This window comes from Buteo buteo, chromosome 1 (assembly GCF_964188355.1).
Source record: "Buteo buteo chromosome 1, bButBut1.hap1.1, whole genome shotgun sequence".
Taxonomy (NCBI): domain Eukaryota; kingdom Metazoa; phylum Chordata; class Aves; order Accipitriformes; family Accipitridae; genus Buteo; species Buteo buteo.
Window position 1 is genome coordinate 29,348,172 of NC_134171.1, and position 22,293 is coordinate 29,370,464.

General features: G+C 37.7%; 1 protein-coding gene across 2 annotated transcripts in view; it reads right to left on the reverse strand.

The window, feature by feature from the left end:
• Positions 1 to 21,459, reverse strand: part of NFXL1 (nuclear transcription factor, X-box binding like 1) — a 50,282-nt gene extending 28,823 nt beyond the window's left edge. Inside the window, exons 1-15 of one of the 2 annotated variants that reach the window (XR_012650070.1) lie at positions 21,186 to 21,459; positions 19,641 to 19,811; positions 19,172 to 19,281; positions 16,871 to 17,004; positions 14,982 to 15,160; positions 14,656 to 14,817; positions 14,452 to 14,552; positions 13,093 to 13,207; positions 12,578 to 12,702; positions 11,473 to 11,595; positions 9,959 to 10,049; positions 6,930 to 7,050; positions 6,126 to 6,282; positions 5,291 to 5,382; positions 1,739 to 1,760 (exon numbers count right to left, since the gene is read on the reverse strand). Coding sequence is in view for 1 of the 2 variants with exons in the window: in XM_075025391.1 (XP_074881492.1) it covers positions 1,739 to 1,760; positions 5,291 to 5,382; positions 6,126 to 6,282; positions 6,930 to 7,050; positions 9,959 to 10,049; positions 11,473 to 11,595; positions 12,578 to 12,702; positions 13,093 to 13,207; positions 14,452 to 14,552; positions 14,656 to 14,817; positions 14,982 to 15,160; positions 16,871 to 17,004; positions 19,172 to 19,281; positions 19,641 to 19,811; positions 21,186 to 21,345 (1,863 nt within the window). In the remaining variant the exon portion in view is untranslated. The remainder of the gene's footprint in view (positions 1 to 1,738; positions 1,761 to 5,290; positions 5,383 to 6,125; positions 6,283 to 6,929; positions 7,051 to 9,958; positions 10,050 to 11,472; positions 11,596 to 12,577; positions 12,703 to 13,092; positions 13,208 to 14,451; positions 14,553 to 14,655; positions 14,818 to 14,981; positions 15,161 to 16,870; positions 17,005 to 19,171; positions 19,282 to 19,640; positions 19,812 to 21,185) is intronic. The other variant, XM_075025391.1, reaches the window with a different exon arrangement.
• Positions 21,460 to 22,293: the final 834 nt, after the last annotated feature.

Consider the following 22,293-nt stretch of genomic DNA (forward strand, 5'->3'; position numbering starts at 1 on the left):
TCACACACACATGAACAAATCATTCCATTCCTTGACTGCTATCAAAATCTCAAATATTAGGACACTTCATTCCACTCCAGAAACTGCTAAACTTCAGCAGGAAGGAAGCACTGCACTCTGCTGGCTGAGAGAAGGAACTTTTAATCTAGAATATCATATAGCATCAATAAATATAAATAAAGTTAGGTATAGACTCCCTGGGATTTTTCCTTATTTTCTATAGTAAACCATAAAGAAAACATGACCCAAAGCCATTGACCAATTCTGCTAAGACTAGTATGCAACACAGAAAGGATTTTTTTTTTTTTTCTTACTTATTCTGAAATAAGTATTAAATATGTAGTAATTGGAACTGTTTTCTCTAATAAGAGCAGCCATACTGTCCTCTGTTATGGGGAGGGACATAAACTTCAAAACCATGTACATCTGAACAGTACCAAAACAACTGCCTAGAGCAAGTTATATATTGGGTCAATTGACCACAGCTTACATTTTGTTTATACATAAATTCATGAAAGTTAGGGCGAGATTTGATATGTCCTATCACAAAGCACGTAATTGACTTGATAAAACATTGGCCAATACATCTTCAAGTTTTACTGCGGAAAACAAAAACAAACTCCAGCTATTTTAACAAATAGGCACAGTTGTTCTTTCCATCCATTTTCACAGCACATTTTTCTTTAGCAACTGACAAGCTGCAAAGTAGCTCTATGGAAGCTGTATTCACAGCTTGGTTGGATTAGTAAGTGTGCTGCACAAACAGACTGCAGATATATAAACATTGTTAACAACATTTGTAAATGTTGCCACCACATAATCAAGCCACCATTACAACATATACCAAAAAGATTCTTAAGGGGTGGGGGTGTGTCTTTAAATATTTAAAGTGTTTACTGTTTTCTAGAATTTTTTACTAGCTTACAATGAAACTAGGTTTGCTATATTATTGTTAGCTGCACTTTCATAGTGAATTTATGCCAGACTTACTAGTAGACAAAACTATAACAGCAATAGGATTTTTTTAGCAATCATCTTTTAAAATAGAGAAAAATGAATTGACCTTAAATTTCATGACTTTTAGAAATGACTGTGAATAATGATGATAGTTATTTAGCTTCAAGCATCAATTAGATTTTCTTCTCATGTAATCCAAAATAGACAATGACTTCATCCAAAACTGGAGAAGGCTGCGCACCAAAAAGACAAGCTACTAAGTAACACTAAAGAAGTTTCCACTATATTGTCTGGTTTCATCCGTGCATGCTCAGATCCAAGACACATGAGAATTTTCCTGTATGACACTATGTTCCTTATGCTTTTAAAATAAACACAGCAGTTTCTAGAAGAACTGAGGAAAGTCTGTGACAAGGAGAGAATAACAACTATAGAATGAAGGGGGAAAAAAAACCCCAAACAAAAGGATATAATGAAAAAAGACACTCCCCCCCCAAAAAAATTTAAATACTATTTAAACAACTGCAAGAATACACAAACAGCTTCATAAATCATGAGTTCAAATTTCTGTTCAAGAATTCTAAAAAGTTAAGTAGTTATATATTCTTCAAAAAAGGAACTAAAATACCTTCTGATATGTAAGCCCTTGTGATACGGTACTTCATTGGCTTTAAAATATAAAAAAGCCATATAATATTTCTCTTTAGTACTTTTATTTTGCAGACTGACAAAGTGAAATACACTTCATATTCCACTTAAAAAGGCAGTTTCCATGACTCACCTCATGCTGCCCAAGACATTCCCTGTTAAAGACAGAAAAATCAGAGATTTAGAAAACATTTATTTCTTAAGGGACTTAAAACAGTGACAGTACTTTTCACACAAAAACAATGCAACCTATTTTTAAAAAGTGCAAACTAAGAGAAAAACATCTATCTATGCAGATCAATGTCTTCTCTTTTTCAACAGTTGTTTGGATTGCTGTGTTTTATGATGGCAATCCGCAACTCAGTGTTTCATGTCCAGATTAATTATAGCTGTATATGAAATTAATAATTTTTATTTTAGAAAACTACCTGAATTGCTTCCAGGTATCTTCTCCTTTGGCTCTACTAATATATCACTTCATAGTTTTCAGTTATTTCAGAGAACTATCTAGTCTACTCTTATTTTTACAGTTCTATCCCTTTTAGAATGGTCTACCATTCCTAGGAAAGAAAAGCTGCACACTGATCAGAATTGTGAAGGTATTAAATGGTGACTCATTCAAACACTGATCTCCTGAAAATTAAATCAAGCTTTTGCTCAATTTATTTTGAAAAGTATCTTTTTTTTTAACCTCTGATTTCATATTTCATCTGCTTCCCAAGTATTATTTTGATTTCTCTACTGAAACCTTATAAGGGACAGTAATGATAACATTATTAATATTCAAGCTAAAATACATGTAAATCAGTTCCTAAAAATTTCTAGAAGAGTATTTAAAAAATAGTAACCATAATAACTTCTCTAACACAAAGCAACTACCAATAGCTACAGGTGGTCTTTAGGACAGCACAATATTAACAAGAGCCATCAGTCTTTCACCTAGTATAAGCAGATGTAGCACAGAAGCCTGTTCTTCACTCTACACTGCTCAATCATCTTATATCCAAGATAATCTTCCTATAAGCAGTTAATCTGGTTTCTAGAACCTCTGCATTCCATTGTAGCATACTTCTGTTCCACTGCAAGGGGAAACTGCTAAACCAGCCTGATTGCCTTCTGCCATGTATCTACTAAATCTGCAGATGAGAGATTCCCCACAGCAACCCTGCATTCAAGTTGAGATGTAACGGTGCCAGATGAACTACTACATGCATGAAAAACCAGCAGGATCACTGGGCTTAAAGGGTAGTGGCTAGTTGTTTGTATCCTACTTGGACTCCAGGTACAGGTAGAATTCTTCAGCCTGGGACCTATCTTGTTAAATTCTTTTTTCCCAGAAACTTGGAAGAGACAAAATGCACCAATTTTGCAGACACTGCTAAAGGATAGTGCGGTCAGTACATTCAAGGGCAGGGATGCCATTCAGATGGATCTAGACAGGTTGGAGGAATAGGCTGAGAGGAAATTCAGGAAATGCAGGGACAAAGAAAGACCTGTATCTGGAACTGACTAAATCCCAGCAACACTGCGGGCTGGGGACTGACAGGCTGTGGATATAATAGTAGTCTTTCAGCATTAAGGGAAAAGTTACCAAGAAGATGAAGCCAGGCTCCTTAGTGAGGTTCATAGCAGAGAGGCAAGAGACAACAATCATACTCTTAAACAAGGAAGGTTCTGAGTGGATACACGGATACACATTGGAGGAAAAAGTAAAAAAAAAAAAAAAAAAAAGAAAAAAAAATTAAGAAATCAGTATAATTGAGCACTGAAAGAAGTTGTCCAGAAAGGCTGCAGATTCAATGTATTTGGGGGTTTTCAAGGTCCAGCTGGACAAATCTGAAGCAAATTGGTCTGAATTCAGTTTTGATCTGCTTTTAGCAGGAGGCTGGACTAGATGACCACACCCCAAGGTACCTTCCAGCCTCAATGGTTATGTGAAATTAATACAGCAAATAATTTTCCAGAAACTCCCTTTTAACTATTTACAGAAACAGATACCAAATACATTCCATTCCAAATCTCTGACTGCTCATGTTCAAAAGACATCAAATTATTAAAAACAACATCAAAAAGTATTGCAAAACCTCAGTGGTGAAGGATGGAATCCCCACTAACATCCATCCACACAGAATAGGATTATTTAAACTATTCTCCATTATCATATTTGTTCAAATGCCACCATTCTAGCAATGATTCTAAAAGCCCTGCTAATGATCTAAGAAGATGTCAGATATTTTGCTTTGTAGCAACACATTATAATTATGGTTTTGTTTACTATTATTATTTTGTTAATTCAGGAAACTTCTCTCATATCACTTTCATTTAAAAAAAAAAGGGGGGGGGGGAACATTACAGTTGCAAAGATTGATCAAGAATTAGGATATTCCAGAATTGATGTGATCTAATGCTAATAAAAGCTTAATTTACCCCAAGTGCTACGAAATGTAACAATGCTTCCTCTAGTTAGAAAATTAAGTACAACTTTTGCAGTATGGTTTCCTTCTCACTTAGCAGACTTACCTCCTCAGAGGAGGATTCTTCAGACTAAAGGAGGTGATTTTGAGGTTGAAATTCAGAGGAACTAGATGTGCCCTACACAATGCATGATATTACACAATGCTGAATACCTACATGAGACAGTTTCTACAGGCATCTACCCAAACACTGAAACCAGACTCTTCATAACTAGACATTTTTCACTTTTGGGGAGTCTGGCTTTGAACTTTGAGCCCAAGTATCAGAAGTATGAGTGTTGACAGTTTTGAACAGAAGTACAACCTATCACAGTACAATCCTCAAGAAATTAAGTTCTAAACATATCTACATAGGCAGTTAAATGGATGTTTTTGATCACCTTCCTCTGTCTACTTCTCACTTCATAAAATGAGGACATAATATTCCCTCATTAAAGAGGGATGTTTAAAAAAACAAATAGGCACTAACGCCTGTGAAGTATGTAGGGTTTAAAACACTAAGAGGCTACAACACCAAACCAGACCAAACCCCCATCTATTTCCTTTTTCAGATAAAAGTTGAATTCTGAGTCCTTACACCACAATGTAAACAGAGTTCTATCAAACTGGAAAAGAATGGTGAAAAAAAGTCATCATCATCATATCTTCCTTTATACGCAAAGCATCATCACAGAAATAGTTGATTGGGCTCTACTCAAGGAGCAGAACTTTCTGGACAAGTCAAAAATAGAAAGGAGACAAGCGGATGGGATGAAGGGCATCCACATGCCATTCATGAGCACGTAATAACTGAACAACTGAGAAATAAAATAGCAATTCATTACACAGAAAATTACAATCCCATAAACCAAACAAGACAGAAACTATATGGGAAAAGTTGTATGTTACTGAAGACTATCCCATTACAATGGCTGACCCTGCAATTTTCATATTTTTCTTTTAAGGTAGCATTGCGCACAATATGTATTAGAAACAACCAATCTTTACTAATGCTATCAATCCCTTAATACAGTGAGCACACACTACAAAAATGTCTATTAAAGAACCACCAATGCTCCCAGTTTTATGAGAATGGTCTTCACATAGGCTCTTCGAATCTGAAGAGGAGAATATGGTTAATTTTATGTCCATCTCTACAACAGTAGAAGAAGAGAAAAATCTCTTTCCATATCAAAACTTTCTTCTGTTTGTTTGCTTTTTTGAATACTTACACTGGTATAGGAACCTCACAGGGAGGGCACGGTAATGCAGTTTGAATAAAAGCTGGCTCAGATGGCTGTTCCCAAGGACCTGCAGACTGATGCTGAGCAAAAGACAACACTAGTTGAATACAAAACACAATTGGAACTATCTGCTTGACCATAAATAAACATATCATCTAAAGAGATCCCAGTGCTAACAAATCCACTTTCTAGTAACTAACTTTTTACTAATGGAAATCTCAATACCCCCTACACACAAAAAAATTACAATTTCATCCTTAGCATGGTTAGGGATAAGAAAATGAAAGCCTGTGGCCCTACTGTTAAAAATCAAGCACATAGCCAAACAAAAAACCCAACAAAACAATTCTAAGCATTTAATAGAGGTAAAAATATAAAAATATTTCAATTACTAAACAAATTGAACTATCATCATGCAATGCATGCATCATGTTTAAAGATGCCGAACAAATTCTCACTTCTGACTTGTGCAAGTTTTGAGGGTAAATATCAGAGTTAAAATTTATTTTTGCTCTTACATTAAAAGTAATTGTATTACAAATGTTTAATTTCGAATGTAAACAACTCTAAAAAATCTCGTAATTTCCTGAGTAATTATAACAGCTGAAAACTGCACATTCAATTATATATATTACAAAATTAATTAGATTGCAAAAAAGGAGCTAGAGCCACTTAGTTTCTCGGTTAAGCAGCATGCAGATCTCTGTGCTTGATTATTTATTTACTCTGAACTCCAAAAGCCTCCAACACAAGATTAAGGTCAAACAACTGTTGCTCATTCATTAGAACACAAATAACACACCAGTTTTCACTATTTACTTACTAAGCCAGTTTGCTTCACAAGTGCTTCATCGTGGCAGGAAACAGGACACAAATGACCACATGTTAATGTTTTCTGGCAGGACTGACGACAAGGAGGACACCGACCAAAGTGACAATAGTGTTTCTCTTGCGCAGGGTGGTGACAAGTAGGTGGTCGACTGAAGTAAAATCCAAGAATGAATCAATATGACAGCAAGAAATATGAAGTTAGTATCACTGGACAATTATGCTCAAAAGACAAAGAATTGAGATGAACAAGCTATTTTTTTTTTTAAGTAAGTTTACTTCTCACCTTCAGCAGTGGTTAATACTACAGTAAAATTATACAGGAGTTCTAAATTAAATTAAAATCGAAGTTGGGTTTGCACGTTCAAACAGCTTTTTCAATCCTAATTTTACTGTACACTAAGTAATCTTGCTACACTCCAGCAGAAAATACTCTCCTTTTTCCTTTTGCTAGTCAAGTTTTCTAGGTAAACTGCCTTATGGAGGTACTTCAAAACGTACCAGAGATGACTTGAAGAAGTGAATGGGACTATAGAATTAGAAGTGCTCGGTGGGACAGAACCTCCCCCTTCACAGCAGCAAGCTGCTCATGAAACCACAGCATCAAAGAGGTGTCTGATAGGAAGGATTATTGCTAATCTCCATCTGCATAGTCAAGAATACAGAAGACTGAGAAGTAATATCTGTAATCATATTAAAGGAATAATTTTTGCCTTTTAAAGTTACATTTTACTACTTTCTTTAAGGACACCTTAAACTCCACTAAAGAACTAGAAACACACACACTTTCTATACTGACCTGCACAGCTGTTTGCATTTGGGAGGTTTGATGGTGCGCTCTCTACCACAGGGCACTTTAATGACAGTTTTTCCACAATTGCATTTCACATCTACAGTCTCTGGACATGGATTACAACTACCTAAAAATAAATATATTAACAATATGATAATCTGAATAAGCTACCGATTATGAAAAATTAATTAACTCTGAATATGCACGTGGTATAATTGTCCTATTTGATCTAAATAATAGATGGCTGTCAATTTTTTATTTCTGCTTAGTTTCAAATCCCTCTTGGGAAAGAGAATTTCACCATTCTTAAAGAATAGTAGTAATAATCTTGATTATTCTACAGTTGTTAACTGCTATCAAGTTAGAAACGATCCCCCTCTCACATTTTAAGAAGTCAGCATTATTAAAGTCCAGTCATTTGGATCACATACTTAAATTTGCTATTTACATTTCAGTCTTACATACATATGAAGACATGTCATCTTTCATCTATATTCAAAAGATAAAAAAGAGACATTGAAAAACTGGTACAATAAAGTTTTGCAGATTTTGTATGATATTAAAGAAGTGTTCAGCCTATGTATAATTAGTGCTTTTTTGAAAAGATTCTCCTCCTTTTTAAAGTTACTCATGCTACTAACCTGATATATTTTTAAAAAGAGATCTGTAAAATATCTGGTTTAATTTATACCTCTCCCACACTATTTCTTAATCAAGTGCCAACTGCTAAGTTTTAATATTGAGTAATTAACAGTAAGAATATGCGTCTTTTAAAAAAAGCAAATTTAGACGTGGGATTTTGGCTTACTAATCATGTTGCGTTCTGAAACTTTAAAGAAAGCAATACTTTGAAAGTGTTATTGACAGCACAACTTTTTAAGCAATTCCGACTTGTTAGCAGGATCTAAGTAGCAACACTTCCAGAAGCAGATCTCTCAATGACAAAAGGCTGCTGAAGAAAAGAGGATGGAAGTATACAGTCTTTATACTGCAAAAGTAAATTAAATTATAATATATTATCAGCACACATAAACAGCTACTTTTACAAAATAAACTGAAGGTCTAAACCTATGCTGCCCAGAGTGGCTAATATGCATACACTTTACTTAGAATATTCTATCAACGAAGACAACTGCCTACATTCTCAAAAAAGATGGAAGGGCAGAGATCGCATATAAGCCTGAAGTTAAGGTGAGAGCATACAGTTCTCAAATCAAGTGTTATAACATATTACAGTAGGAAACAAAATATTTCTATTCCCTGGCAACACCTAAATTTCACCAAGGGAAAAAAGATACATAAAAATCAAACCTCAAACAGAATAATCTACCTTTTTTCAGGGAACCCTGCTAAAGGCCAAATGCTAATTATCAGCAATCTCTAATAACTCTGAGATCAGGTACCTTTTAAAGATATTTTCTAGGAGGCATACTATTTCCTTTAAAATGAGTGGTCACTGAGATCTGGCAACTCATTACAAAATTAACCTGACCTGGTACTACGTACTAAAAATAAAATAAGTAACCATAACTTTCAGCAGCTATTAAAATATTAGCATATAAGGAAAAACACACGAATAGAAATATTTTTAAATCAAAATCGTTTCCTTTATTAGGAGAATTTTCAAACATTCTGACAAGACATTACAAATTGTACTAATTTGTTAAAGCACGCAAGTTATTTTATTTTCTAAATTTATCATCTGATCACTATTAGCTTTATAAGATACAACCTTTGGCAAGAGTTAGCACTTAAATATTGACAATTGTACTGTTTTGATAAATTACATACACTTTAAGGTGTATATATTTGATATTTATATTCTCAAAGTTCACTTTTTTTTTCTTATAGGCACTGCTTTATTATTTTTATACTGCTGTTAGTTATTAGAAATCATTGTCACTTTTAGCCAGGCTATAAGATGCAAGCAGTATCAAATATAAACAGCTATTCAATGTAAAGTTTATCCTATAATGCAGCATTAGCTCCTTAGTTTTCCAACCAGAATTTTATTCTATGATTTAGTTATCAGTGTGCAATGTTACCAGTTTTCTTCTGACAGTTAAAAAAAAAAAAAGTATTTCCAGGATTTCAGAGGGACATACAGGAAGGAGAAGGAAGGGGAAGAAAATAAGGGGCACAGTTAACAGAGAAAAAACAAACCACTAGTTTGTGGTGACAGGTTTAATAGCAGGTTAACAGGGACATCTACCACATTTACCTGTCCTGTTCTCTTAAGAATCACAGCCTCAAAAGCAAGATTGGCTGAACAAGTTGTGAAATATTTCCTGAGTTGTTGCAATTTATAGTCCAAAATACTAAGAGAAACTACATAGGCTACTCAGCTGCTGTTTCAGCAGGGTAGCAGCTTCTGTGGGGAAAAATGCTGAGGGGGCCGCCACTTTTTCAGTCATGCCGATTTAATCCCCTACCAAGCGAATGTCAAAGCAATTGGCCAGGATAAAAGCTGCCAGGTTTGGGCTGTTTTCAGCATCTTTTTAACCAAGGTCACTGGATGCAGAAGTAAACTTTGTTATCCTTCATATAGTCAGTAACAAGTTCTTATTTTCTCTTTTACCAGTAAGATACCAATATACATTCAAATTCCATCAACTTTTTTTTTTTAAGCCCACTTGTATCACACGTTGTATTCTAGGATTTTTAAAAACCATCTAGACTCAACCAGCACAGTCATTTCGATATGTAGTTAGACTTCATTATGCATATTCAAGTGAATAGAATTATTTGGGGAAAAAAGTCAAGCTCTGGATTTTGAATTAAGCAGCTGGAAAGGGGACAGAGCATTTTCAGAGGAACAGTGCTAAGCAAAATTACCAGGTAAAAACTCAGGTTGTCGTTATGAAAGTCCTTAAGCACTAACCAGCACTAAAAACCTTTCAAACACACTGCCCCCACAAAAAGCCTACATGCAACAAGGGAGAGAATTCATTAAGCACCACACAGTCATGCAAGCACGAAGTTTGGCAAAAACAAACAATATTCCATCACTATGGGGATCCTTCACCTATTCTTACCTCTGTGGCAGCCTGAGGGACATTTGTGATTTCTGCAGCCTAGAGTCCGCCCACAGACCTGATCACAAGGTGGACAGTTTCCAGAACAGCACTATTAAAAGAAAATATAATCTATATAACTGAAAACATAGACATTTCTAGTATAAATTTGCCCTCTTAGACGGTCTCATTTTTTCAATACTTCTTAAAAAAAATTTCATCCATTTTAGTCAAATTTCCTCAAATTCATGCCAGGTATAGAAAGGAGGCCAACTGTAAAGCTGTTTTAAAAAATTCAAATTATAAAATAACAAGAAAATACACATTTGAAAGCATCATTTCAACACACTAAAAAGGCAGAGGGCTTCCAAAAAGCATAAGAACATTTGAAAAGTTCAAATTCTTATAATATTTTAATCCAAAATAATCAGAAGATTACATGTAGGATATCCAACAGTTTGTCCCATTACTTTGCAATTTCTTCCACTTTTATACTACATCGTCCCTGGTACAAAAATGTTGCTAACCATTTTTTTTAAAATACCTTTTAACTTTTTTTAAACACCTTTTACCTTTGTAGTAAAGGTCAGATAACTTTAGGATCAGTTATTTACTTTCTGTTCTTATATAAAGTAGTAATGTGGAAGAATCAGAACACATCACACCACCACATTCATGGATGCCAGGTCAGGCTAGAACCCCATCTTTTCTATTAACTTCAAAGGTACCCTCCTTCCAAACTGTATAAAGAAGGATGGCAATTAGGAAGAGAAACACAGATTTTTTAGCATAAATTAAAGATGTCAAGATTGCATTAACTTGTTTTTCCATCTTTTCACATAAAGTAAATTCACAATAATAATAATAATAATATAATAATACTCAAAAATACCTAAGAATAAAACTGTATTTTTTCATGCCTCCTTGGGGTAAGAAGTCCAACTTTCGTAATGTCTTAATTCACACATAGCAGGCAACTTTCAGGCCTTCTTAAATCAATAAACTGAAAAGATAGGTCTGAGCTATCAATCATTACTTTGACTTCAAGTGAGAAGGGAGACAAAACTCAAATTCCCAACTGTCAGACCACTGCTGCTTGCAGTGATGCATATTAGAAGGTGGGGTGGAATGCTGCATTGTCAAAAGTAAGAGTATGTCCCTTACAAAGTTATGAAAGATTCCCAGTTATTCCTACAAAGTAAGGAAATAAATGGATTTAACTACCCCAGAATGCATAAAGCATCAGTAACTACTCAAGTATCTGAAAGCAAAACTGCCTTCTGGAACTGGAAAGTTGTCAAAAATCCCCTCCTAGTTTTTAAGGCCACTGAGTTTTTCCTGGTGACATGCATTCAGAGAATTGTGGTACTCTGCAAACTAATTTGAATGACAAAGAAGAAAACTTCTCTTTCTATACAATAACATGAGGTGGAACAACAGACTGATGTGATTTATATATAATATAAAATATTATATATAAATAAAAAATGTTATCTGAACAATACATTTGAGAAAGATCATCTCTGGACACTTACCTTTCTCCTACATTGGTGCTTTTGGCAATCACGAATTTTAGTACACTTTGTTTCACACAGATATGGCTTATGACATGGCATGCGTTTAGTGTGCTTTCCACAGCGACACTGTTTTTCAACTTCCTGGGCAGCAAGACAGGGGGAAAAAAAAGCAGGGTATTTTTAATTAAAAAAAAAAAAAAGATTAGTAAATAAAATGTTCTACTACTAGCTGTAAAGAAAAATTCATGGGAGAGTAACACTACTGTGTTCTATCACAACAGGAAGCATATCACACTCTCTAAGCAGATTACCTATCTGTGCAATAACTACTTGGTAACCTTGGGTCTGTATTGCAAACACTGTGCTCTAGATTGCACCTCACTGGAGCCTTGGTCTCACCAAGAGGGAAGCCACTTCAAGGGAACCACTCAAGTGTGTAGTGCAAGATGTGAACCATAAATGCAAAACAAATTCATACAAAAAAGTACCTCTCCTGCATAGTAAACTAGATTCATCCATTGTGTATACAGATAATTTAAGAAGTAAGTGAGCAGGTTTATCTGACCTTCATCCCAGCTATCGTGGGCTAACTACTTTCACCACAGACTTCACAGACAAAGCTGGTTCAGGAAGAGACAACTGCGAGCAGACAGAGCAACAGCTTTATAGGCCAGACCACAGAAGGTCCATAGATATTTAGAGCAGAGCAAAATATTATTTTCTTACTAACAAGGAAATAATGTTATGTTACAGCACCTTCCATTTCACTCATGAAGAAATAGCATAATAAGACAGAGCAGCAAGGAAGCTAGAAGGGCTGGGGAAAAAATTAAGTGTCTTTTAGGGCATAATTAATTAAAAAAAAAACAAACAAAAAAAACCAAGCCAAAACAATAAACCCCTCATCCATGCCTCAATTCAGATACATAATGTTAAACTACTAATTCAGAACTGTGTTGGAGCAGGAGAGGAATAGGGAAAAAAATGTATTGCTTTTAATGAACAGAAAGTCATAGATTTTGAGATAGATACGACTTCATTTTCCTTAGGAGACTTGCACTGTTCCGGGCATATAGTGTTTAAAAACCCTAACAAAATGTGAACCTGCTACAGTAAGACTAACCTGTCTGCATATTTCACAGGGACCTCGATGACAGCGCTGTGAACATTTATGGATGCCACATTCCAGAACTTTGTCACAACTATCGCCACAGGTGGGCACATCTTCTGTACAAGGCAATGTAAACTCTAGATGAAGAGAGAGAAGTACAAGCAAACATTTAAGAAAAAAGCCAGAATATTTAGAAAAAAAACGCATTGTGTAATATGAGTTCAAATGCCAATTCTCTCTCATTTTTTTAAAAGCTTTTCTAGAATTACTCAATTATTCACATTGCCAATTAAAGCCCTGGTACTAAATAAAGCTTTGAAAGATTAAGCAAAAAAGTTAATATAAGCTGTCACAGTTCACTGTTTGCAAGAACTTTTTATGGACCCTGCCCTGCAGAATTAACCTAAACTACTGACTGTCAGAGACAGGATGACTTTTCTTTTTTAATTTGTCTTATTAAAAAAAAAAAAAAGAAAAAAAAAAAGAAAAAAAAAGAAAAAAAAAAGAAAAAAAAAAAAGAAGCTTACTTGATTTTTCACATGGACAGGACCTTTTCCCAGAACGAGGACAGTCTCCACAGGGACCAGCATGACAAACTTGTTCACATGTGTGATTACCACAAGGCAAACGTTTCCCACACACCTGGGAAAGTCAGAGAAACCAAGTGAATGCCATGTCATGGAACTACATACCAAGACAAAGCAACCCAAGGGGACAAACCAGGGGTGACAGACATCTGGATGGAATTTAACTTTTTCTGAATTTTGTTAACAAATCTTATATTCGCTGAGTTTGCCAAATAAAACTGATCACCCCTGCAGTGATCCTGATTGGAAGACCACTGTATACTGAAGAGTTAGTGGTTCACATAACAGTTAACCTGAGTAGCCCCAGGCCTGTGCTGTGCTGCACATACAGCTTGGTGGCCTTCAGGCCTGTGTTGTGCTGCTCATATCCCTTGGCCACAGGATAAACTTATCGTAGCAGAGGAGATTGGAGGCAGCTCCCACTTGGTACCAGTGATTATGCCACCTGCATGTCCTTGCCTTTATCTAAAAGTGCAGCAAGAAGTTCTCATCTGAACATCCTTTCTGTCTGACAGTAGAAATGATTAACAGAGCTGCTTGCTTGTAAAAAAATCCTACAACAGTTTCAGTGACCAAAATGGGGTAACCCTTTCTACAGACGGGGTCTGCACTGCCTGTGGATCAGAGGGTCATTCAATGTTGCACAGCTTGGGGTTCCCAACATCTAAAGGGCCATACTATTATTTATATTATACTCCCTTTCTCTATAGTGTTAGCTGAAATAAATCACATTTTAACTGATACTTTACAGAGGCTGAGTGCCTTTCTTACTGGGATTGTAATGACCAAGGACCTCCTGGTGCAACCTCCCACTGCCACTTAGGGGTTTTTTTATTTTTTATTTTTTACAGTCTGTCAATCCATAGCCTTGGTCCTAAGAACAAGCTGCAAATATACTTCAAAGAATGAATCACAAATTTTTCATTCTGTTACAGTCACTAGAAGTAACTAAGTATGAAACTCTTACCTACTAAGGTGTTGTTTCATGCTTATTTTTAAAGAGAGCAGCTGAAATTTCAACCTCAAGTACAAGAAAACAGAATATACAAGGTCAAATTCACTGCTAGCTTAATCCTAGCACACTTCCAGAACAATGACATTTTAACTACTGTCAAAAATGAACTGGGCCACCAAGTAGATCCATTCTCAAACACTGCTGCTTACATTTTTGATTGCACTTTCAAAAACTAAAAAATAAAATTATTTTCTTACTGAATGAGTTTTTCCAATCCTTAATACACTGAGTAATCTAATTTTGTAAAAATTAGAAATAAGCTAAAAAGCACAGCTTCGACATACCTGATCACACTGCCACTGAGGACTTGCACAAAGTCTTTCTGCTGTCTGTCTTCCACAGATGCACCGTTGTTTACTGACTCGTGGACAAGGCTGACAATCTCCTGTATGTAATTGTGAGTGACATTGAGAGTAGGAATTGCAAAAGAATGATGTATCTTAGCAATTAAACAACTACTCCTCTGAAGTTTAAGAAGGCAGGTCTACCTGAGTGACAGGAATTCTCACAAGTGTGTTGTCCACATAGCAACGTTCGTCCACATGGCAGGTGACATGACCATTCCTTGGCACTGCACCTTCGGGGCACTGGTTTAGCTTTCTTACAGTGACAGGTTGTTGTGACCATCTTTGGGCAAGGTGGACAGGGTCCTAAGTACAGGAAAAAGAATACCTCGCTAATGGCCATTCAGCAAATGCAGCCTTGACTACATCTGGTTTCTGAGAATTTTAAATATAGTTAGCAGATTTTAAGTAAAACTGTGTAACAGCTACATAAATACAGGTCACACAACCAAGAGACACAATGGATTTACCTGGATGACAAAGCAGCAGGCATTTATGACCACAAGAAGGTTTGAACTCCCTCTCACATATCTGACCACAGGAGTGAGGTACCAGCCATGGGTCCACTGTTGGATTCTCCACTTTTCCACAGTAACAGTAATACCTACTGGGAGTTTCAGACCGTTTGTATTCAAACCTACATTTTGGACTACAACAAGGGAATGAAAAGAAAAGCAATTTGTTTGAAGAATTTTTTTAAGAAAAGCCATTTTTATCATTTCAGTTTCACAAGATTGGTACCGTGCTACCAATTAACATTTTTATAACTACTGTAACCAAAACCAACACAAATTTATAATATACAATAAAGGTCTTGCTATATGTCAAATTTTACAATAAATTCATTAGAATGTCTAAGGAATTGTCCTATCACTGCAATCTTTTTTCTCTAAGAATATATAAAAAAAAATTCAGCATAGCATACAGAATAATTTTTATGTCAAGTTATACCAAAGGAATGTATGCAACAAAGAGTTAACCTACTTAAATAGAACCAATCAAAAGAAGAGATTTAAAAAAAGGTTTTTACCAGTAGCAATTTATAAGCTATGTAAAACAAGATTTAGCAATGCTATTAAAGCTATGCATAATAATTAAAATTTTATCTGAAAGATTTTAGATTGTATCAGTTCAGCATCTTAGATATTATAAGATGCACACCTTTATTTGTTATCCTTGATGGTGCCAGATATTAAAAAATACATTATTCCTAAAGGTAAGACAGGCACCAAAGGTCTGGAACTTGTTAGTGTCACAGGCCCTAAAGGCTTTCAGGTGCAAGCTCTGGACAAAGGAGGCAACACAAGAAAGGAGAAACAAAGCAGCTCCTATTTCTGGCTACACTGAGAAAAGACAACAGACAAGGAGCTCCTCCTCAGAGAAGAATAAAGACCTACGTACTCATTTTCATCAAATAAAATGTCAATTTACCCTTATATAATACATTACAGGCCATAAACCACTTCTCCATAGTAACTGCACAATTTTATCATGTGCTTAAATGTCAAATAAAATACCATTTGCCTTGAATTTTTTTCATTATAAACATTATGCTTAAACACAAAACTAGTTTGTAGTAGAATAGGCATTATCAACTTGAGACACTGCCAGCCAAAAATTCTATACCTTACTTCCTAAGCAAACCGGCTCTCTGACATCCCACATTAACAGTGCTCTTGAATCCACCAGGCACTTTCAACCAAATTTGAGAGAGGACTGTGTATCAAACATACTACTACAAGTTTCCACATGAAAGTAGGTGGGCAAATAAGGCATAGAACAAACATGCACAGAGAAACCTTGACTGAACTTTCAGACACGAACCTACTGAAAAAGCAAGCTTCATTATTCATGCCACCACAATATTACCTTCTTCTTTATACAGTCTCATGTAAAACTGTAAGACTGGCTTTAATGCTCAAGTTATACAGAGACTAAAAAAAACCAAAAACAAACCAACAAAAAAACCCAAAACCCAAAAAAAACCACACACCACCTAAACCTTGCTATTTTAGAACTGTTTTAATTTATTTATTTCATGGTGCCAATTTTAAAAGTGACAAATATGTAAAGCCATTCAGAAATAAATATTAGAAGCTGAGACACATGATGGATAAGTTACCTTCTCAGAAGTTCAAACAAATTTGATGCAGCAGGTTTTTAATATCACTGTGAAATATTCCTGAATCATGTTAATGAAAACTTAAAAATAATTCAAAACCGCCATAGAATAGTCAGCCTTCTAAACTTTTTTTTTGGTGTGCATGTCATTTACAAGTACCATTCCTTTCTAAGTAACTCCAGTTCACATATTTTTCACAATGAAAGTATCTTTGTAAATGTACCATGAAGAGCTCACCATGGCCAGGGATAATCTTTCTTTCCAAAATCGTCATCTGTCAAAGGAGAAGACACAAGGAAAAGGCTGTCCTTGGCCCACTTTTGGATACACACCAGGTGAAAAATACAAAAGCATCCACAACAGCTCCAAACCTAAAGAGCAGATATAAGTGCCAATTGCTTTATATTAGGCTTCTTTCTGTTTCCATCGACAAACATCTGTAATATCTAAAGAAATACAAGCTTGCTATTTTTCCATTTAAAAAATGGGTTTCCAAAGATAGATTATACCTATTGTTAGATTAATAGAGGCATTTTTACTGTTACAGATTCATACCTATAATCTTTTTTCCCTGCTCCTGTGGGAAGTTTTTGCCAAGGCTTATGAAGCCCAAAATACTCATATAATCACAGAAATGTTGATTTAAACATGTTGTTGGAGGTCACATAGCACAGCCTTGTGCCCAAAGTAGGACTATTGCCAACTTAGCTCAGTTCAGTCACAGCTTTGCCTAGCAAAGTTGAACAATCCCGAAGGATGGGGACTCCACAACGATCCTGAGGAACCTACTCCAAGTGTCATACTACCTTCCTAGTACACAAACTGCACCTCCCAAGCACCTGCTTGTACCATTGCCCCTTATTACACCACCTGTCACCACAAAGATGACTTTGGCTTTAGCCACCTTCACAACTTCAAGCAGACTGAGGCTGCAATCATATCATCCCTTAGCCTCTGCCAGACTAAACAAGCTCTCCCTCCACCTCTCTCTCCGTCCCATACTCCAGGTCTCTAGACATCTTTGCAGTTGAAGTACTAAAAAGACTTTTTCCCCCTTTCAAACTTTAGGATTTACATACAGTGCTAGTAAGAAAAAGATTTGATTAGAAGTGTGGCTTTCAACCTAGTGTCTTTTGTTCAAAGAGCAAGACAGATATAAAATGGAACAGAATTAAAAGGAAATGTGTTTAAGAGAGAGTTGATTTTGCCAGTATCCTATCTCTATCTCTAAACCTTTATGTTCTTGTTCACAGTGTACTTCTCTCTGTCAGTTCTGGAGTGAAATCACAATCATTCGCTTAGAATATCAGCCTGCTGCTGAAAAGCAGTTTAAGTAGCAGAAATCCAGTTTTATGACTTTGGTACTTTCCACATATTGATGTCTTAAATTGTCAGCTTAGAATGACTAAAACAATTTGGCAAGAGAAATGCAGCAGAAAATTTAAGTTTTAATTTCTTTATTTTTTAATAACTTATGACATTCTTATAAAATTATACTGTGAGAACAAGGAGAATTTCCCCATTAACTTATAGAGGACAAAGTCAATTACATAAGTTTCTAAAAGTACGGTAACTAACTTCCCAGAACTAAAGCTAAACAGGAGACGTTAAGCAAACACACACACACTTGACCGAAACTTTACAGATTCAAGACAACTAACAAACCACTGAGTTATAAAAGACGACTTCCAAGTTGCCAAACCATCTCACTTCTGCCGAGGTGAAATTAACTCTATCAAGAGACAAATAGCTTTAAAATCTACCTAAACACATTTGTTAAGATTCAAAAAATTATCTATGAAACTTGTTAAGAATTCATACAAAACATACTGCATTTCTTTCTAAAAAAATGTTAAAGCCTACAGTTTCATTAGATACTTGTACTCCATGTACATTCAGCATAGGAAGTTAAGTTGCAAACATGTATTTGATTCAAGTAATTTTAACAGAAACAGGGTTGGACCTGTCAATGTCAAAGGGAAGTTGATACATAACAATAAAAGTGAAAAAGATTTGTCCTGAAATCTCTCCCACAAAAAATACACCTATATGAAATAAGACAATCTTCTTAGACATGCCATCCTTCTCTTTCCCCTGATCTGCATTTGTAGTAGCAAAGTTTATCTTAGCTCCCTTGCTATAAATCTAACAATAATATTTCCTAACTTCCTAGTATTTCTTGCTTTGGTGATTGCTACAACATAGTTCCAAGGCTTATGGAACACTTCAGTGCAAGCACTGGCCTTCCTGCACCTCTTTTTTTCATCTGCTACTCTCTAAAATTAAAAAAAACCAAAACTATCTACATTACAGTAACAAACATATGTCACAAAACACATATTCTGATTACAAGCTACATATATATAAGCACTTATTTCCTCAAGTGTTTGAAAAACCCAAAGATGCTGAATGTCGCATTAAGTACTCTCTCATTTTAAAACTATCGATCCCAAGAATTACCTTAGTAATATAATTAAACAAAAGTTACTCAGACAGTTATATTTGCTTTATTCTAAAAGACTACTGTAAAATACTCACAGCTTGGTTCCTTTTAACTGAAGCAATGCAGATCAGACATGTCATAGCCCCTGACTGAAAAGCTTCATTCATGTACTGTCTCGTACGTTCCAGTTCACTTGCATCTCCATCTTTAATGTATAAAGATTTTGAAAGCAATCAGTAATGTTTGATCTGCTATTTTGTACATGTCAAGACTGCTGCAAAAGTATATTTTTTTTTTTCTCTGAAGAGAGGCCAGTCATATATTATTACAAAACCACATTATTAGAAGTACTTAAGACAGTTTCAAACCCATACCATTGATTCTGCATAAAAAGGCAAGTAGTACTGCCAGCATGCATTGCTGGGAACAAATATTTTTAATACAAGACATCAGAATAAAGTGCTTTCCCTCCAATTATGGAAAAACTCTAATATACAGACAACACTACAACCTTGTTTACGCTACCATACTGAAATGAAAGTCAATAAATTAAAAAAAACTTACCAGTTTGGCTAGTGTAAATGGTAAATGTTTTGGCCAAAATCTTTCCTTGTTTTACTTCAGCATCTTCATCATCATCTTCAGATGAGGAGCTAAATTGGTCTTCAACTAGCTTTTTTGCTGCAGCCTGATTAGCCTTCTTAATTTCATCAAATTTCCTCTGTGAAGATAATTCTATTAAGAGAACAGATTAATGATGATTAATACCATGACAGTTAATCATAACACCACATTCAGTTCTACATACTTTCAACTGTCCTTTTCTTTAGAGAGCTTGCTGATTTTCTGTTTTTAAGGGCAGTATGTCGCTACATTTTCAATACCACACAAGAAGATATAAATTGCATTTTCTTCTTATCTGTGCATTAGCCATAAAATTCACAGCAGAACTTACTATCTGTCAATTACTGGTGACAAATCCAACCAAATATACTAGAATACATACATCTATAACGCAGCTTTACTAAAACGATATTTAAAAAAAAAAAAACAAAAAAACCACGCCACACACAAACACAACTTTCACAGCATAAAGAAGAAAAATATAGAAACTAAAAAAATCAGGCAATTCTTGACAAGACTAATTGTTATAATTTGCTGATACCCTACAGGTACCTCTCCCAGCATTTGCTACTTTTTAAATTATGACTTTTATTGATCTCCCGCCATCCAACAACTCTTCATTGCAATAGTGGGTTCGTGCTATTTCTACAGCTGGCAACGTTAAAAGTGACAGTGTATTTTAACATAAGCTTTTTAAGAAGTTATTGCACGTGAAATAGAGGAAGCGTCTCACATGGACAAAAAAAAATATGAAACGTTCATAATAAACCAAAGTGCCTTTAGGATAACACACCACGGAGATATAAAAGTCTTCAACAAACCACAGGTCTTAAAAGTACCTCCTAGTTTTCCATGTCAGACTGTTGCACGCAATACATTTCCTGGGGTTTGGTCAAGTTTTAAGGCTTTCCTTCGGAAACTACGCTGCCACTTAAAAGAGCGCAATATTTGGCGAAATGCCTGGGAAGCGTTTCGTGAGTACTGCCTTGCGCCCACAGCAGCCCCGCAGCGGGGCAATGTGGCACACCGACCAGGCTACCTAACGTTCGTCCCTAGCGGGCAGCACCCTCCTCAGCGTTTCCAGCCGTACTGACAAACGGCTGCTCCCCTTCATTCTTCTGCTCGAAGGGCACCGACCGTGCCCCCTGGGGAGGACGCAGCCCCCAGCCCCCAGCCGCTGCCCTAGGCCTCCGCGTTTGCCCCCAGAAGGGACCCGCAGGCAGGAGACGGCGCACGGCCAAACGCCGGCTCGCTGCCGCCCAGCAGCAAGGGAGCGGGGCCGCGGCCCGCCGGCCACACGAGGGCCCCCCGCCCGCCTCCCTTCCCCACGACGCCGGGGACAGCCCCGACCCGGGCATTCGCAGGGGCTCCCCGAGGCCCGGCTGGGCTCCGGGCCACAGCCGGCTCCCCCAGCCCAGGACCCCGCAGCCCCCGGCCGGGCCGGGGAAGGGGGGGGGGGGGGGGGGGGGAGGACGCGACACTCACCGCTGGCCCCCTCGCCGCTGCTCCCCGCGGCCGCAACGCAGGCACCGCCGCGGGCCCTCGGGGCCGGGGGCCGGGCGGCCGCCCCAGCGCGGGCGGCGAGCCCGTCCCCGCTCCTGGCGCGGCCCCGGCCCCGGCCGCCCTGGCGCCAGGGCGCCTCCATGTCTCCGCCGCCAGCGAGCGAAGGACGGCGGAGGGAGGCCGACCCCTCCTCACACCCCCGGCTGAAGCCGCCCCGAGGCGAGCCCTCCCGCCCGGCCCGGCCCCTCCGCCCGGAAGCGGCGGTGGAGGCGGCGAGGACGCCGCTGAGGTGAGCTCCCGCGGCAGCGCGACTACAGCTCCCAGCGCTCCCCGCGCGGGCGGGCGGGCGGAGGCGGTGGCTGGGGGACTCCAACACCCAGCGTGCAGCGGGGCGCAGGCGGCGTGCGGGCCTCGCCCGGCCGGTGCCTGAGGGCCGCTGTGGAGAGGGGCCGCGGTGCCCGCCGGGAGCTCCTTCCGCGCTGGATAGTCAGGAAATTGTGTGCTGATGCCTAGAATGGGGATCTCTTTATTACTTAATGCTTGGATTTCTTTTTGCCTGCTGCTCTGGCCACGGAAGCGGCGGCTTGAGCTGTCTGTCACAGAATCTTTTCAGTTGGAAAAGACCCTTAAGATCATCCACTCTAACCATTAACCTAACTCTGCAGAGTCCACCGCTAAACCACGTCCCTAAGCATCACACCTACACGTCTTTTAAATACCTCCAGGGATGGTGGATCGACCACTTCCCTGGGCACCCTGTTCCAATGCCTGATAACCCTTTCAGTAAAGAAATTTTTCCTAATATCCAATCTAAACCTCGCCTGGCACAGCTTGAGGCCATTTCCTCTCATCCTATCGCTTGTTACTTGGGAGAGGAGACCAACCCCCCACCTCACCACAACCTCCTTTCAGGTAGTTGTAGACAGTGACAAGGTCTCCCCTCAGCCTCCTTTTCTCCAGGGTAACTTCTGGCAGCAGTTTCCACAGCTTTTACTCGTGTTTTCTTCACAGCTCCTCTTCAGAGTATGAGAGTTAAAAATCGGCCACAAAGCGTGGTTAGAAACTTTACTGAAGTATATTCAGAAGGTTT